Source organism: Vigna radiata, chromosome 5 (assembly GCF_000741045.1).
Source record: "Vigna radiata var. radiata cultivar VC1973A chromosome 5, Vradiata_ver6, whole genome shotgun sequence".
NCBI classification, from domain to species: domain Eukaryota; kingdom Viridiplantae; phylum Streptophyta; class Magnoliopsida; order Fabales; family Fabaceae; genus Vigna; species Vigna radiata.
In genome coordinates, this window is record NC_028355.1 from 462,099 (window position 1) to 478,675 (window position 16,577).

Here is a 16,577-nt window from a genome sequence, read left to right on the forward strand (position 1 = left end):
CCAGTTATCGTGCCCACGGTAAACGCTGGATAGCCAAGTGCGGAGCGAATAACTGCTGAAAGCATCTAAGTAGGAAACCCATCCCAAGATAAGTGCTCTCCTATTCGGATATACATTTTCACTTATTGGACTTTCGTAACACTATTTGCTAGATCTCTTGTGATAGGACTTTTTAGATTAGCATTTAGACACATTTTAACATAACTTGTTTAGACTTTTAGTTCCTAATTAAACAGGAAGAGGCATCTAAATAGTTTTATGTTATTCGTTACCTAACATTGAAATGTTCATCTCAATTTTATAAGACAATAATAACTTTTGCTTGAATATTATTTTTTTAGTTCTAACTGTATGATTGTAAAATATCATTATAATTAGGACAAATAAATAAATAAAACCAAATAAATATTTTAAATAAAAGATGAGTAAGGTAACTTAGAAAAAAAAATGCTACCTTAACTCATTTTTAAAATTTTGTATTAGATATTCATGATAAGAAAATTTAAAGTTAAGGTTGGATATATAAAAAGGTGGTCATTGATTAATGGAACACGTGGGAATTGGTAATTGGTCCAGAGAGCGGGTGCAAATGAATAAAGTGAGAACGAGCACTTGGTATCATTGTCTATTTGGGGCATCTGGAAAAAGAGGGTTTGGCAGATAAACACATACACACATCTCAGTCTTTGTCTCTCTCTCTCTCTCTCTTTCTCTGTGTACAGGAAGAAGGGTGAGAACGAAACGAAGAAGAAGAATCACAGAACCGAAACCCACTCAGAAGCTAATCCGAAAACCCTTCATTTATTAGCACTGGTACGCTATCCAAAATCCCTCCTTTTTTCATTTCCATCATAAATATGCCTCTTTTTCTTCGCCCCACTTCTTCTTTCGATCCAATTCTAACCCTTCCCATATCGACATTTTCGTTCCTTAATCTACCAATAAACCATCTTTCCCTTTGGTATGTCACATTTTTCTGCTCTGTACTCCTCTTCATCTCCTTTCCCACTCACATCGGAGGGTTTAACCCTAACCTAACCTTGCAGGGTTTTCTATCTCACCGAGATTTGAGTGTCTGCTTCTTTGTCTTGTTTAATTTTAATAGCCGGTTCAATTTGTCGCCATTCTTCTGTTCCAGCATTGGACAAACAAGATTTTGTCTGTGTACAGATTTCGATGAAAATATTATTGCCCATTTTGATAGTGTAGAACTAGAACTGGAATAGGTCAAGAGCCGAATGAACAATTAGGCCTGAATTTTCTCCCAGTTAGGAGGGAAAGGAAATGAAGGGGAAGTTCTCAGCACTCGCCCTTGATTGTGTCATTGATTTACAAGAGGAATGGATACGGCTGGCCAGTATATCCATGTATCCTCGATTATGTCAATGATCTTGCTGCCAGTGGGAACCTATGTCATTCAGATCCCCAAGGACCAGGTCTACTATGTCCTTCTGCAAGACAACGCCCATATCCACATCTACGCATGCAGGAAAACTTGCTGTTACCCCTTGTTGTTAATTGCAATCACCAGTGAGTAGGAGGGCTAAGACGGAGGTTCCCAGTGCTGAGAAGATAAACATGGATGAGAGAGAGAGTTTCTCCATGTTGCTTATAAATCAGAGAGAGCATGAGTGAGCCAGAATTTGCAAAAGTTGGCCGGGACTATTGTGTAAATTAATTTTGTTTTTTCTAATGCCTCAAATTGGGGAATTAGGGTTTTAGAGGGTTTTAAAAATTCTCAAAACCATTTTCTTTCCCCCAATTTAAAAAGCACCCAATCAATATAAACCTTTCTCAAATGCCTTCTCTTTTCTTCCCTCCCAAATTTCTTTCACAAACACAACCCTTAGGATCTCAATTCAGTTACCCACTGTCCAAATGAAAACAATTTAGGGATGTTGCTGGGTGGTCTCTGTGGTTTTGTCTGGCATTATGCCTCTGTACGCCTCCGCTCTAACTGTCCTAGAAAAAAATTTCCCTCTGAAAAGACAATTACCTAAAGCTGGTGTCCTGTAAATCCTAAAGTTCTGTACAGATTTTGTGATTAATATGTGAACCTGCAGGTATTCAGCTGTTCATGACAAAAGCCTGAATCAATCATGTCAGAAGGTGCAGAAATTGACGAGCGAGTGGACCTTGATGAAGAAAATTTCATGGAAGAGATCGATGATGATGTCGAAGAACAAATAGATGACGATGGAGTGGATGGAGGTGAAGATGAAAACGCTGAAGGTAGTGTTGAGGAACATGAATACGAGGACTCAACAGCAGAGGTTGGTGGGAAGGACCAATTACCTGAAGCTGAAAAAAGTGACATTGCCACTGAATTTGGAGATGATGATCAAAAACCGTCATTCATTGATGAAGATGAGAAAGAGAAGCACGACGAACTTCTTGCCCTTCCACCTCATGGTTCCGAAGTCTTTATTGGTGGACTTCCTCGGGATGTATGTGAAGATGATTTAAGGGATTTGTGCGAGCCGATGGGTGACATTCTTGAGGTGAGCCTTGATAAATTGATAAATGATATGATAAACTTGTCCTTTCTGCGGATGGGAAACTTTGGGATTATTAGTAAAATTTTTATTTATTGTTACTTTTCAGGTGCGATTAATGAAAGACAGGGACACGGGTGAAAACAAGGGCTATGCCTTTGTTGCTTTTAAAACAAAAGAGGTAGCACAAAAGGCAATCGAGGAGATACATAGCAGGGAATTTAAGGTATTGCCGTTCTCCCTCAGAGTGTCTTGTTGTCCATATTTTATTTTCTACTTAGATTTCAATTATGAATCCAATGTTGGTGAATGGTTTTAAAAATTTTCATCATTTCAGGGTAAAACTTTGAGGTGTTCACTTTCTGAAACCAAACACAGATTATTCATTGGTAATGTTCCAAAAACATGGACGGAAGATGACTTTAGGAAAGTCATTGAAGGAGTTGGTCCTGGAGTTGAAAATATCGAGCTCATAAAGGTTCAGTCTCCAGTGGCTGTGCTACTAGCTTACATTAAACTTTTGTCAGGCCCAATGTTTTATTCCGTCTCAATTTTGTTTTTATCAGGACCCTCAAAATCCAAGTAGGAATCGTGGATTTGCTTTTGTTTTGTATTACAATAATGCATGTGCTGATTATTCTCGGCAAAAGATGTCAAATGCAAGCTTTAAGCTGGAAGGCAATACACCCACTGTCACATGGGCAGATCCAAAGAACTCTCCTGATCATTCGGCTTCTTCACAGGTAATTTCCAGAATTAAGGTGGAATGCAAATGAGAAGTTTTTTATAGCTTTCTCTATCATTGCATCAAGGGTTTGATTGGATTGGACATGTATCCCTTCTTCCCTTCCTTGCTATCGTTTCCTCCTTTTCCTTCTCACACTGAAGAACCCAACTTTATGGGTATTTTCATGTTTCTTTATGCTTTTAACATGGATCTCAGCATATAGGAAGACCTATTTGCTGTTGGTGAAATTTATTGTGATTTAGGTTCAGTCATTTTCCGAGCTGCATTTTTTATCTGTTAATTTGACCAAGTTGTATCATTTCCTCAAAAAGGAGAAAAAAAAGTAAAGTGAAAAACTGGCTCTCATAACATTCTTTTTTGGTTATAAAAAGATGGATGGGAAGATGAGTTTACTTTATTTTGAGGTCAGGCTTATCATAATTTAGAAGTCTCGCCGAGGAGGGACAGTTACCGCAGTTGATTTGTTGGAGAGGATAAATTAAATATATGGAGGTAGTAAGGATCGGGAGGGTCATTCAGGAATATGAATTTGGAGAGAATTTCACAAGTGCTCAGTTGTAAGAAAGGGGCAGTCACTTGTAAAGGGAAACACTTGGCAAAGAATAGTTCTTCTGTCAGTTTCATTCAATATGAGATTCCTGTTCGATATATTTTCCATGCATGACGGTCCGAATCTTCAAATTTATCTGCATATTTTATACGGGGTTGGTTTGCAACTGCCTTAGGTGTTAAATTTTGACTTCAGCTTATACCTTTTCTTATTAAGTCTCTGTCTCAGTCTGGAATTTAGATTATTGTTCCCGCAATATGGTGGACCTATTTCCAATACGCTTTAATACGTACTGTAGTGGCGTAAGAATAAGATTAAGTTTACCTACACTCTTGTTGAAGACTTCTGAGTTATGCTTCTTGGTCATTGCTGTTTCTCATTCTCATGGCTTGTATTATTAATCCTTAGGTTGTAATGTCTATTGTTCAGGTTGCTAGGAGCTATTACCACATGTTTATTTGGTTAGTTTGGTTGTTAGTTATGAAGCTAGCTTTCTGGCACATATAAGCTCATCCTTGTTTCTGTAAGCATAACATTTACCCTTTCAATCACTTTGGATTTCTTCTCGTATCCTTTCTATCCCAAATTTTTCTGGTCCTTGCCATGTTGCTCAATCTTTCCTTGGCATGAAATGCACATATATCTGAAACATTCAAGTGTCTTTACTTTCTAGATTCTGGATCGTTGTTTTGGTAATATTAATGACTGACACTTACAGAAAGATGGTTTTGTTTAAAAAAGGGATTGATGTTGATCCTCTAAAGCATCATAAATGTTGATATGCGGTGTTTATATTTATGTGTTTTTTAGGGTGTATGAGCCTACAAGGAACTGCTGAGTTAATTGAAGTTTTGCTTTCAAACCTTTTTTGTTTTGGCATTTTCAGGTTAAAGCTCTGTACGTCAAGAACATACCAGAGAATGTTACCACCGAACAACTGAAGGAACTATTCCGTCGCCATGGAGAAGTAACAAAAGTGGTCATGCCACCTGGCAAAGCTGGAGGGAAACGCGATTTTGGCTTCATTCATTATGCAGAGAGGTCAAGTGCATTGAAAGCTGTAAAAGATACTGAGAAATATGAAATTGATGGTATTTGTTTTATACTATTTGTAATAAGCCAAATTTGTCTCTTCATGTCTGTCTATTTTTATTTTTCTTTAATTGAATTTCTATGCAAAGAGAGTAAGGAGTAGTATCTCACTTATCTATGCATAAAAGTCATTAACAAGTGTCAGCTATCACTTGTCAGTAAAAGAAGTGCCTTGAATATACTCAGTGTTTAATGGATTTGAACTGCAGGACAAGTTCTTGAAGTTGTTCTTGCGAAGCCTCAAGCTGATAAAAAACCAGATGGAGGGTACGGCTACAATCCTGGACTGCATCCAAACCATCTTCCTCATCCTGCGTATGGTAACTTTTCTGGAAATCCTTATGGCTCTTTAGGGGCTGGATATGGTGTTGGTGGTGGTTATCAACAGGTATTTACTGAGTTACAATGTATATTTATAAATATATGTCTCTGTCTCTTGTGTTATCCTTTGTTCTAATCCGCTTGGATCTTTGTGGGTTCTTATGCATGTGTGAGCAGCCGATGATATATGGTAGGGGTCCAATGCCAGCAGGAATGCAAATGGTTCCAATGGTGTTACCTGACGGTCGAATTGGCTATGTCCTGTAAGTTTCTGCAAATTTATTTTACGTAAATTTTATTATATGAAAATACCAATAAGAACGTTTTTTAAATTTAAATCATACTATAAATTAATATAGCATATTATTTAGTATTGTCAATATAATTTAAAATTGCACTGGCAATTATGCATAATAGTAATTTAACACAGTAATTGAAAAAACTTGTAACCCAATACGTTTTTTAAATTATTGGTATTGTATAAAAATTGTATTATGTATCATCATCATTACTATAAAATGTTCTGTACATAATTTTACTGTCAATTTTATTTCTATTTCGTGTGTAATTTTCAATCATTGTTGTCCATGTTTTTTAATTTGAATCATAAGTTTATATTCTATGATATGGAGTAACGTTTATTTAGTTTTATTAAACTGAATTGTGAAAATTGGAAAAATAAGTGATGTTGATAATTGTGATATGGTGCAGACAACAACCTGGTGTACAAGCGCCACCCAGCCGACCTCGCAGAAGTGATCGGAGTAATGGTCCAAGTGGGCAGCCAGGGCGAGGAGGTGGTAGTGGCAATGATGAAGGGAATCGTAGTAGAAGGTATCGACCCTATTAGGGATATGAGGGGATTTTGGGAACCATTTGCTATACATTTTTACACAATCTCTATATCCCTATCCCATGAAAGGGGAAAAAGAAGAAAAATATGAAGAGAAAGTTAGGATTAGGACCAGTGATATTCTATTTAACTTTTTAATGATGGTGCCTACTGCTGTTAGACGAGTCACAGCGGAGTAATTGTCATATTTTCTGCTTGTAATGCTTGGAATTTTTTATTGACAGCCAGTAGAAAATTGTGTTAATTTGGCTTCAGGAAAACTTTACCTGTTAGTGGCAGTTTTGTGAGCTTTAAATGGATTAGTACTTTTAGCAGTGTTAATCAATACTACCTCGCTGCCATTTATAAATGGAATAATAAAATAAACCCAACTAATTCATGGAAAAACATATACTATACGAGAAAATTGGACCACTCAAGAACTAGGCCTTTGGCTTGTTTTCACCAATGTTTATTGATGGCTGCCGAATTTCTTACATGTTTATTCTTTTGCTGAAGGGCTAAATCTGCCGGCAACATTTGAGATCGTTGATTCCCAGAAATGAACAAACATCGTCAATTCATGCTTTTGGTTTTACTTCTGTTCATCGTATGTTATTACCTCGTCCTATTCATTAACGATTGCATGGTTGCTTGCAAAGCTGGTATTAATAAATGCTACAACCTGTTTCATTCACACATAAGAAATGGATTGATGACGATAAAATTTTCACAGATGAGTCACCAACCCCACTTGCTTAGGTTAACCAGCTTTCATTATGTTGACTAGGGAGAGGATATCTCAATCTTAAGAGGCATATCGTATTACTTCTGAACTCATCAAATCAAGGATTTTAAAAGGAGTCAATTTCAGTATTTTACGTTAAACTGATCAAAGGTCTTTTTTAGAAATATAGTATAGGGCTTTACAACTATTAGAGAGGTTATTGTTTACAGACGAAGTTTGTTACAAGCGATCTTTATTGGAAAATGATATTTTAACACCAATTTTTAACACTATTTTGATACTACATATATATCAAAATGTGATTGGACGATTTTAAAATAAAAGAAGATGAAACAAGAACATATTTGGAAGAGAAAAACCAAAATTTTATTTTTAATTTGAAATCGTCCAACCACATTTTAATATGTGTACAGTGTCAAAATTGTATCAAAAAATTTGTGTCAAAATATAATTTTCCTTATTTCCTTTGTTGTGCTCCTGTCTATACACATACACACACAAGTTATGGTAATGGTAACCCAATAAGAAATCCTGGTTCACTGCAGAAAATATAGTACAAGACAATCACAGAATAATCTGTCCATAAGATTTGAAAACGAAATGAAGTTTCCATTCCCCAAAACGCTCAAAAATAAAAGATTGGCTTAGTACCCCACCAGAACAATGCCATTTAATGGAGTTTCATATTTTTCTCTCAATTAGAATTTAGAATACAGGAAGTCAAGTATATAATTGAAAAAAGGAACAGTGCTGCATGAAGGAATCCGCAAAACAGTTTTTCATGTATGTAATAAAGGATCATGCTTATAATATCATTAAGTAATACTGTTGAGTATCAAACATTGATTCCAAGAGAACTTTTCAAGTTTATTAACCCAACTTCTTTGCAAGTGGAGAAAAGCCAGACAAGAATGAAGAATCAAATCCAAACCTAATCATGCCTTTATCAATAAAATTAAAAATTCCAAAATAATATTCTTCCAAGTTGCTAATTCATTGCTACTCCATCCATTTAGTATAATACTGAAAACCAAAGTTCCACTCTTCAAGCAAAAGCACGCACACCACGTTCAGGTGACCCAAAATTAAGCAACCATTTAAAAGCAAACTATGTTAAATTATTATCAGAGGAAAAAAAAATATAGATCTTGATGTAAACAACAACAGTGAAATCAAATTGTATCAGAAAGCTCACGAAGACGTTTATCCAAGTCCTCCAATTTAGCAGCCCAATTTGCATTTACAGAGAGTGGGCGAACGTTGGTGTAATCCGCAGCAGATTGTTCGGTGAGAGTGGCCACAGAGGATTCGTCCCTCCGATGCTCTTTCTTATTCTTCCTGTTCTTCTTCTTCCGAGCACTCGCTCTCTGCAGTGCCCAAAGTACATCTGACCCACTGATCTCTCCTTCTTGTTCTGCTAGTTTCGGAATTGGAGTCGAATTGGAACGGATAACGCCCAGAAGGGTGTGCCCTAATTTCCCACCTTTTTGGTCGGCGGTGGCGGAGACGCCGTGGCTCTGCCTCCATGAGGTGGCGGAGACGGAGGGAACAAGAACCTTCTGAAAGGGAGTGGCGTGGTTTGGACAAAACCACATGTTTTCCTCTATTCTCGTTACTTACACAGACTTCTTCGTTTTGAATTATATTATTTTATAAAAATAAAGTTTGCAAATAAAAACTATTTTAATATTGCTTTCTTTTCAAGTGAACTTCATCTACACTACTCGTCACAAGATTTTAAAGAAACAAGTGTCCAAAGATTTGAATATTAGACATGTTCATGATGTTAAAGAAAATATCAAAATTCATAAAAATAAAAAAATAAAAATCATTTTTTAATTTTAAAAATTGAAACAAATAATAAATAAAATCTCCATTTTATATTTGAAAAAATTACAATAAAATTTGTGTCTTGTTTTCGTAAGAGAGAGATCTTTCAATTACTTTCATGCTCTTTGTGGTCTATAGAATGCCAATTGTCCTTATTTCTTTAGTTTATAACATGAATCTGTGTTATTTATTTTGTCCTTATACGTGTAATGCTTTTGCGTTTTAGTCTATATTTAAAAATGATTTATTTTATATCCTAGGGATTTTTAATTTAGTTTAGTTCTTACCCATCTTATTCAATCTCATTCAAAACATTTAATCTTAACTTTTTTAAATTATAATGGAATTTAAATAAACTATTTTAATAAGAACTTATCAATATGAGTTTTAACTAAAATAATTAATTAAAATTAGTTTTTAAAGTTTTGGTACATTATAGATGTTCTAAATTACTCCAAATCTAAAGAATAAAATTAGAAAAGAAGAAGAAAAAAAAAGAATCACAGTATTGAAATTCATAAAATTAAACTCAAAATAAAAGGGAAAGTGAAGATATGTATTAATGATTTTGAGATTATAGTTTAACGTCTTTATTAAATTTATGTTTATTTATGCTATTGGTGATCATATAAAAGTGCAAAAACTCTTTGAAATTACGAGCTATTCTTAAGAGTTTACGTACTGTTTTGGCACATTATAATATAGTATTATCAGTATTACCAATTTATTAATATGTCGTAGGTTTGGAAGAAAGTGAGTTGTAAGGTCGGACTTAAATTGAATATCCAACGTGCTATATTTTTGTGCATATTATTATATTTCCAGTAAATTTAAAAATTTTAAAGAAAAAAAAACAATAAACATCAAATAACACGTGTCAAAGGTGGGTTCTACTGTACTGGAGCCGACAATTTGATACAGTGGGTGACCAAATTAGTTTGATTGTTTTAAAATCAGAACCCTAAATTAGTCATTTTATTTACCTAAGTTGCTGATTCCCTGAAGTTTTCCTCTATTTCTTACTCTTTGATTTATCATTTGACCAATCATATAAAAAGGCACGCTTTTTGGTATGGAATTCCCACAATGTTGTATTGTACGATGTGGTAGTGCAGTGCGTACAGATGTGTATTTTTGGGAATGTTCTATATTTAAAGTTGCAGGAAGAAAAGATGAAGCTAATGAAGAAATTGAAGGCAAGAGTGTATTATTATTATTATTATTATTATTATTATTATTATTGTAATTATAGTTTATTAAGCAATTAATTATGATTGAATTGATGGATAGATATTAATTAAGAAGTAGATGAAAGATTAACGGGATAGTTGTGGATGGAATCGTCCCAGGGGTTGCCACGCCATTCAGTTAAGTTCGGCATGTCCCGCATGGCCTTCCAGACGGCGCTGTTGCACTTGAAACCCGACCCGAATGCGATCTGCCAGACCCGGTCCCCCTTGCCGACCCGACCCTTGGCTTCCGTGTACGCAAGCTCATACCAGAGGGAGCTGCTGGAGGTGTTGCCGAAGCGGTGCAGCGTCATTCTCGAGGGCTCCATGTGCCACTCGCTCAGCTGGAGATTCTTCTGCAACTCATCCAACACCGCCCTTCCGCCGGCGTGGATGCAGAAGTGCTCGAAGGCCAGCTTGAAGTTAGGAATGTACGGCTTCACCCTCGACATCTTCAACACCTTTCTCCGAACCAGTGACAGGAAAAACATCAACTGCTCCGAGTAAGGCAGAACCATCGGACCCAAGGTTGTGATGTTTGTCTTCAGAGCATCCCCTGCCACAGCCATTAGCTCCCGCGCCAAAGACACCCCCACTTTTCCGGTATCGTCCTCTTTCTGATAGACGCAGTTGTAGCTCTTGTCGTCGGCGCCCTTGTGGGTTCTGACGGTGTGGAGCAGCTGGTACTTAGATCGCGACCGATCGGATGGCTTGTTGGAGAGGAGGACTGCGGCGGCGCCCATTCGGAAAATGCAGTTGGAGAGGAGCATAGAGCGGTCTTTGCCGAAGTACCAATTGAGGGTTATGTTCTCCGTGCTGAGCACCAGGGCGTAGGAGTTCGGGTTGGCTTTGAGAAGGTCCTTGGCCAGGTCAACGGAAATGAGTCCGGCACTGCATCCCATGCCTCCGAGGTTGTAGCTCTTGATGTTGCTTCTCAGCTTGTAGTGGTTCACAATCATGGCGGAGAGAGAAGGGGTGGGGTTAAACACACTACAATTCACCACCAGGATGTCAATGTCCTTCGGCTCCACGCCCGTTTTCGCGAAAAGCGCGTCCAACGCGCCGAACATCACCTCTTCTGCCTCCAAGCGCGCCTCGCTCATGCAGAGATTGGGCGGGCGGGAAGTGATTCCTCTGGGAAGGTAAGTCTCGTCGCCAAGACCCGATCTTGTCGAAATCTTCCTTTGGAATTGAAGAGCCTCTTCTTCGAACCCCCCAGTATCTTCGTTTAGTTTCAGGTAGGACTCCACCGAGATTTTCCGTTCCTTGTCCGGCTTGGAGCACGCGAAGTCCACTAGATACACCGCTCCCAAGCGCTTCCAGCGGTGGAGAGCGGCGAGGGAAAGGAGCGCAGCGGAAGCCGCCAGCACGGTCTCGGCGTCGAGCTGGTGAGAGCAGAGTTTGGAGAGTTTGAGACCGGTGAGGGAGAAGCAGAGAGGAAGTGTGACGGCCAACATCACAATGCTGGCTGCGTTGCATGAATAACCGTATCCCAATCCCAACTTCACGTACTTTAACTTGACCGACTGAAGGAAGTCTGGGAGGCGGCGGCGGATTCTGATGACGGCGGAAGACGAGTCCTTGAAGTCCATCTCCGCCGTCAATCTCTCCCTGTCCATGTCTATGCTATCGCCACCCATAGTTTTTATCGTATTGTGTTGTTGTGTGTTTTGTTGTGAAATTTTGATGTGGAAGCGGTGGGTTTTGGTTGGCTTATAAAGCAGAGACTAGAAGGGTTTGGCGTTAGGAGGAAGCTGAACCATTATTGCACTTTCGGAAAAAACCAAAATCAAAATCGCCAAACAGTCATCAACAAACATGCTAAGCCAATGTCATAACAGTAGCATCACTTGGTAATTAATCTTATGGACGGTAGTTCTGAAAATTGTTAGATATATAGCTCAACAACTTTCTCAAACCAAACTCTCTTTTAAAACCATTTTAACTTTAACCTCAGTTTTCCTAATAAATATTTCTACTAATAGCAAGCAAGCAGTATATTCTAGCGTAATTTGACTTTCTGAGATATTCTCTGAACAATGTGTGTCTCTTCTGCCCTTTTTCCATTTGTTTTTATAAAATATAACCTTTTGGCGTATGCTTCTGAAACAAATTTTGGGGTCTCAACACGCAAATGTGTAGCAAGACAAGAGAGAAAAGAAAGAAAAACGAAACTGGTCTCTATATTTGGGTGCATATATTATTGTTTTGTACAGTCCAGGAGATGGTGAAATTTGGAAAAGATTGATGGAAGGCTGGTAGTCGTTGGTGGCTGGTCATCATGGAACAATTAATGGTTTTGTGCTAACTTGTCAAAACCTCAACCCCATCTTAAAAACTGCAGAATAAACATAACTTTACTCAAATAAATTCTAACCATGATTTGCCATTATCTACTCAAGTTCTTTCTGTATCTGTCTCGGTTAAAAGCAAGGTTTTCAGGTACATAATTTCTTTGTTGTGCACGTTTTACTTTTCCTAAAATACTATAATTCCATCGTGCATTCTACCATCAACAAACAGGGAGAAAGAAAGGAAAGGAACAGTGACAGAAATCAAAAGTAGCCAAAGCCAGAAGTGTTTGTGATGGACGGTGGATTTCAGAAACTGTTTCACTTTCTAAAGTAAAGTTGTGTTGAAATGAGCCATTATCTGGATCTTGGTTGGTGGAAAAGTGGTTTAGGCCAACAAAGGAAAATTGATATGACGTAATTAATCAGCCCATAACTGTGAAATTTCGTGATGCAATAGTAGTAGAAGACATCAGCGCATTCATACAGTAGAGTGTTGTTCTTTAGTTTCTATGTTGCTGGTTTTAATCAGTTTAATTTTACCTTTTTTTTTTTTTTTTTCATTTGTATTCTTTTGGGTTCCAGGTCAAGTTATCTCTAATACCTATATAATTTGTCTTTTAAACCCTTCCGTTCCATTTTTAGATTACTCTTTTTCTGAATACTAATATACACTAAATCTGAATCATTTACCTCATATTTTTTACTTGTATTTATAATTTTTATATAAACTTATGATTAGAAAAATTTTAATCACTATCCAATCTTAACCGAATAGTCTTAATCACATCTTACCTTAATCTTGTCATAAACCAGAAATTATGACCGCCCATTCACGGTGCAACGACCGATAATATCTTTTCAAGACAATTCTTCTACCCTTTTATCTATTCCGTACATGTATGTATGTTGTGTGAAATTTCTGACACACCGTGAATGTCTTTTCATAAATAATTGGCCCCAACATTATGGCTACGAATGATTTAGTGGTCATTGGATACTGAAGATCCATTTGTTTTTTTACACTTAGTGTTTCAAACAGGTCCTTCCTTATCCATTGGAAAACTATGACCATATCAAAACGTGGATTACATGCTACAGTCATACATAAACGGTGCATGTAGTTCACCGACCTTGTTTTTATTGCTTTTATTTGGTCGACAACAAAGCATATACTTGGGAGTTGCCGGTCAACTGATTTTAAAATAGGTGAAATTGCAAGCACAAATGTAATAAATTTTGATAATGTTATAAAGTCTAGAATTAAAAAAGACATTATAAAAGAAAGGTGTTTTAATTTGATGAGTGTATGAAGAAAAGAACTTATGCTTGAAAGTGGGGGGTTAGTTGGAGGAGAATGACCCTGTTGAATGGTGGAACTTGATGATGGTCCCAATAACATAAATGCAATATTACAAAAAGGCATATAAACATATGGCACTGAATTTGTTTACAGAGTTAGCAAATGAGATTAGAACTTTTGGGTCACAATGTCCATAGCTTCTTTGTCCATGAATCGTCTTCCTCCAACTACAAACCAAAATTCAATCAATGTGTTTGAAATTAATGGCAATCATAATCATTAGCCACACGGCTTCACTTCCTCAATTCATTTAAGTGCAACAATAATTTTTTAATCACCTTCTTCTTAGCAAGTGAAAGTTAATCCACTTATCATCATTTATATTGAAAGTATATATAATATGAAGAGATTGATTGGATTCACCAAACACTTACATTAGTTATAGTTAAAAAGTAATATTATAACAAGTGAAAATAAAAGTAAGAAGATACATAATTAAGGAAAGAAATAAATTATCTAAATTATTCAAAAGTTGTCCAACAATATTATAATATTAAAAGAACTAGAAATCAAATAATCAACTTATAAAATTAAAACTAAAAAATAATCACAATGAAAATGATAAAAAAAATACTTTATATTATGAATAAACTTACTCTTAACTTTGTTCGGAATATGTTAAATAAGTCAAGATTTCATTAACTCAAATTAAAAAAATAAAGAAGTTCTTTAATTCAACCAACTCAAATGTGTGATTGTTTGCAAGATAGATCAATTCAAATGTCTGATTGTTATAAGATACATCATTTGTCCTTATATATAAATTAAGTGAAACAAGTCATAAATGAATTATGATATTTGAGTTGTTGAGCTCTTAAATAGAAGATTTATGTGTTGATTATGAAATACAACTTTTAACTTAATAATAAATGTCTAGTTCAACAATTAATGTTAAACTCAAGATAAAAAAAAATGTCATTCCCAATTAAAACGATTGTTAACAGAAAAATTATTATAAATTACATATTATGTTGTTAGTATGATTTATAATTATTGATTTAGTAATAAAATGATTTATAACTTTTAACACAATGATAAAAAATTGTTTGTATATATGAAAAAAAACAAAAAAATTTAAGAAAAAAAATATAAGTACAAACAATATAAATAATTATATTTCAAATACTCGCTTAGTTAATGTTAGACATCAACCAATTTAGCTTAAACAACTTTATGTTAATATCATCTATTTTTAATAAGTAAAAATATTAATATTGGTGACACTAAATTCTTTTAAAAGAAATTATTATTTTTATAGAAAAATATTAACGGTGATTTATTATATTCTATAGTTTCAAACACTTAATAATATATCAATGTCAACTTGACACTAAATTTATTTATTTTTAATGTTTATATTTGTTTAAATTAATATTAATTAAATCAGCACAAGTTTTATTTATTTTAATATGAATAAATAATAAAATAATAGAATATTTTTAATCCAAAAATTTATTTTTGGAAACGAATAAAATTTATTTTTTGCAAGGCAAGATTTTTACACGACATTCTAGTTAAATTGATAATAATAGAGGACTTTTAGTCATTTTATTGGGTTTTGATTCGATTTAATATTTAAACGACATATTTGTATCATGCAAAAATATTTGTATATTAGTAATTTAAGAGTAATTACAATAAAATCTAGAGACAATCAAGATACTAAGATGCTGTTGATTTTTTTTTTTAAACATTTTTAATTTTTAATTTCTGTTATTCTTGATTCGGATTAATCTGTAGACAAACTTAATAGAAGAACCAAATAGCAGATATTCAATGCTTGAATTTATAATTTATATAAAATTGCATATATTCAAAATTAACTATATGCAAAATTGGGTTTATCAATCAGTCATGAAAATGATGTTTATTAATGCCCACCCAAACACAAAAAATTCCAGCCATCCTGTCTTATATATATGTTTTTGTTTTGTTGTACCCAACAAGTGGAACCGAAAAGTGGCTAGGCCAAACTTAATCAAAGTTTAATGTTTCTTTTATTAATTTTACTTAGAAACATGATATATTTCTTTTTTATATAGAAATGCTAAAATAATAAAAAAAATTACGAGTAATCATGATTTTTAAAAAATATTAATTAGTATAGTATACGGTGTACATGCATCACATTTGGACGTGCTGCCAACTATAAGTCAAGACCAAACTATAAGTCAAGACCAAACTATAAATAAGTTGTAATTAAAATCTAATTAATATTAATAGACGAATAACAAGTGTATGGTATATAGTATGAACCAAACTGTTGGATTCCAGGATCGTTTGGTCTATTTATAGTAGCAACGCTAGTCAACTAAGTCAAATGGTTTTTATTAAAGATGGATCGAAATTGGACCAACATTTAAGTTATAAGGCCAATAGTCCAGCAGAAGATAAAATAATAAAAGATATCTGATTAAAAATATTGATAAAGTTGTTTATGAGCAACCAATCAAATTTTAATGTTTATATTTTATTGGGCATGTATCAGATTAGATCCATAAGACACATTATAAATACAAGGTTAAGAACAAAAGCCAGGTACTTTCCATTCACGTCCTACTCACGCTCTGCAAGATCCAAATACTCAATAATGATAACAATTCACTAAATATACAATTGTGAGCAGAAGCTCATCAAACCGCTCCTAACTTGAGCGTTGGAGTGCCTTTTGTAGGTACCTTCCCCCTCTGTCAAGAAGGGAACCGAGCGATCAGAGGAGGGCAATCGAGCGCTCAGACTTCGGCAATCGAGCGGCCTAGGCGGAAGTAGCAAGTGGAGCACTTGATTCAAGCATCAGAAAGGTTAGTGTCTCGGTAACACAAAAAACTTACCGAAACATTTTGGCGTTCACCATGAGGCATCCTACTAAAACCGTAAGGAACTAGACAAGGACGTAGTCTCAGCATCAATGTCAACAAACTCCTACAACTTTTCATATAACTATTTTGATATAACCATATTAAATTCATTTTAATTTATATTATATGATTTAATTTATAATAAACATAACCATTTAGAATGTTCATGTTATCCGTAAATGCATCATCATGTGTGGTCGATGCGTCATTTGATAAAGGA

The 16,577-nt window shown here is 35.1% G+C and overlaps 3 protein-coding genes across 3 annotated transcripts; 1 reads left to right on the forward strand and 2 right to left on the reverse strand.

Moving 5' to 3' along the window:
* Window positions 1-641: 641 nt before the first annotated feature.
* Window positions 642-6,380, forward strand: LOC106760154 (heterogeneous nuclear ribonucleoprotein Q). Its single transcript, XM_014643602.2, has 9 exons — window positions 642-813; window positions 2,064-2,501; window positions 2,605-2,721; window positions 2,833-2,973; window positions 3,062-3,238; window positions 4,680-4,884; window positions 5,095-5,273; window positions 5,384-5,469; window positions 5,918-6,380. Exons 2-9 carry the CDS (start codon window positions 2,100-2,102, stop codon window positions 6,054-6,056), a joined length of 1,446 nt encoding a protein of 481 aa, XP_014499088.1. The 5' UTR covers window positions 642-813; window positions 2,064-2,099; the 3' UTR covers window positions 6,057-6,380.
* Window positions 6,381-7,574: 1,194 nt separating this feature from the next.
* LOC106760219 lies at window positions 7,575-8,466 on the reverse strand. Its single transcript, XM_014643685.2, has one exon. It carries the CDS (start codon window positions 8,379-8,381, stop codon window positions 7,959-7,961), a length of 423 nt encoding a protein of 140 aa, XP_014499171.1. The 5' UTR covers window positions 8,382-8,466; the 3' UTR covers window positions 7,575-7,958.
* A 1,329-nt stretch (window positions 8,467-9,795) lies between these two features.
* Window positions 9,796-11,710, reverse strand: LOC106760153 (3-ketoacyl-CoA synthase 1). Its single transcript, XM_014643601.2, has one exon. The coding sequence runs from the start codon at window positions 11,483-11,485 to the stop codon at window positions 9,914-9,916; it is 1,572 nt and encodes a 523-aa protein (XP_014499087.1). The 5' UTR covers window positions 11,486-11,710; the 3' UTR covers window positions 9,796-9,913.
* Window positions 11,711-16,577: the final 4,867 nt, after the last annotated feature.

What these genes read in the sequence shown, in the direction of transcription:
- LOC106760219 (XM_014643685.2), bottom strand. Translation starts at nt 8,381, where the DNA reads ATGTGGTTTTGTCCAAACCACGCCACTCCCTTTCAGAAGGTTCTTGTT.
- LOC106760154 (XM_014643602.2), top strand. Translation starts at nt 2,100, where the DNA reads ATGTCAGAAGGTGCAGAAATTGACGAGCGAGTGGACCTTGATGAAGAA. An exon ending in CGATGGGTGACATTCTTGAG is followed by an intron (nt 2,502 to 2,604) that starts GTGAGCCTTGAT and finishes GTTACTTTTCAG; the next exon opens with GTGCGATTAATGAAAGACAG. An exon ending in TACATAGCAGGGAATTTAAG is followed by an intron (nt 2,722 to 2,832) that starts GTATTGCCGTTC and finishes TCATCATTTCAG; the next exon opens with GGTAAAACTTTGAGGTGTTC.
- LOC106760153 (XM_014643601.2), bottom strand. Translation starts at nt 11,485, where the DNA reads ATGGGTGGCGATAGCATAGACATGGACAGGGAGAGATTGACGGCGGAG.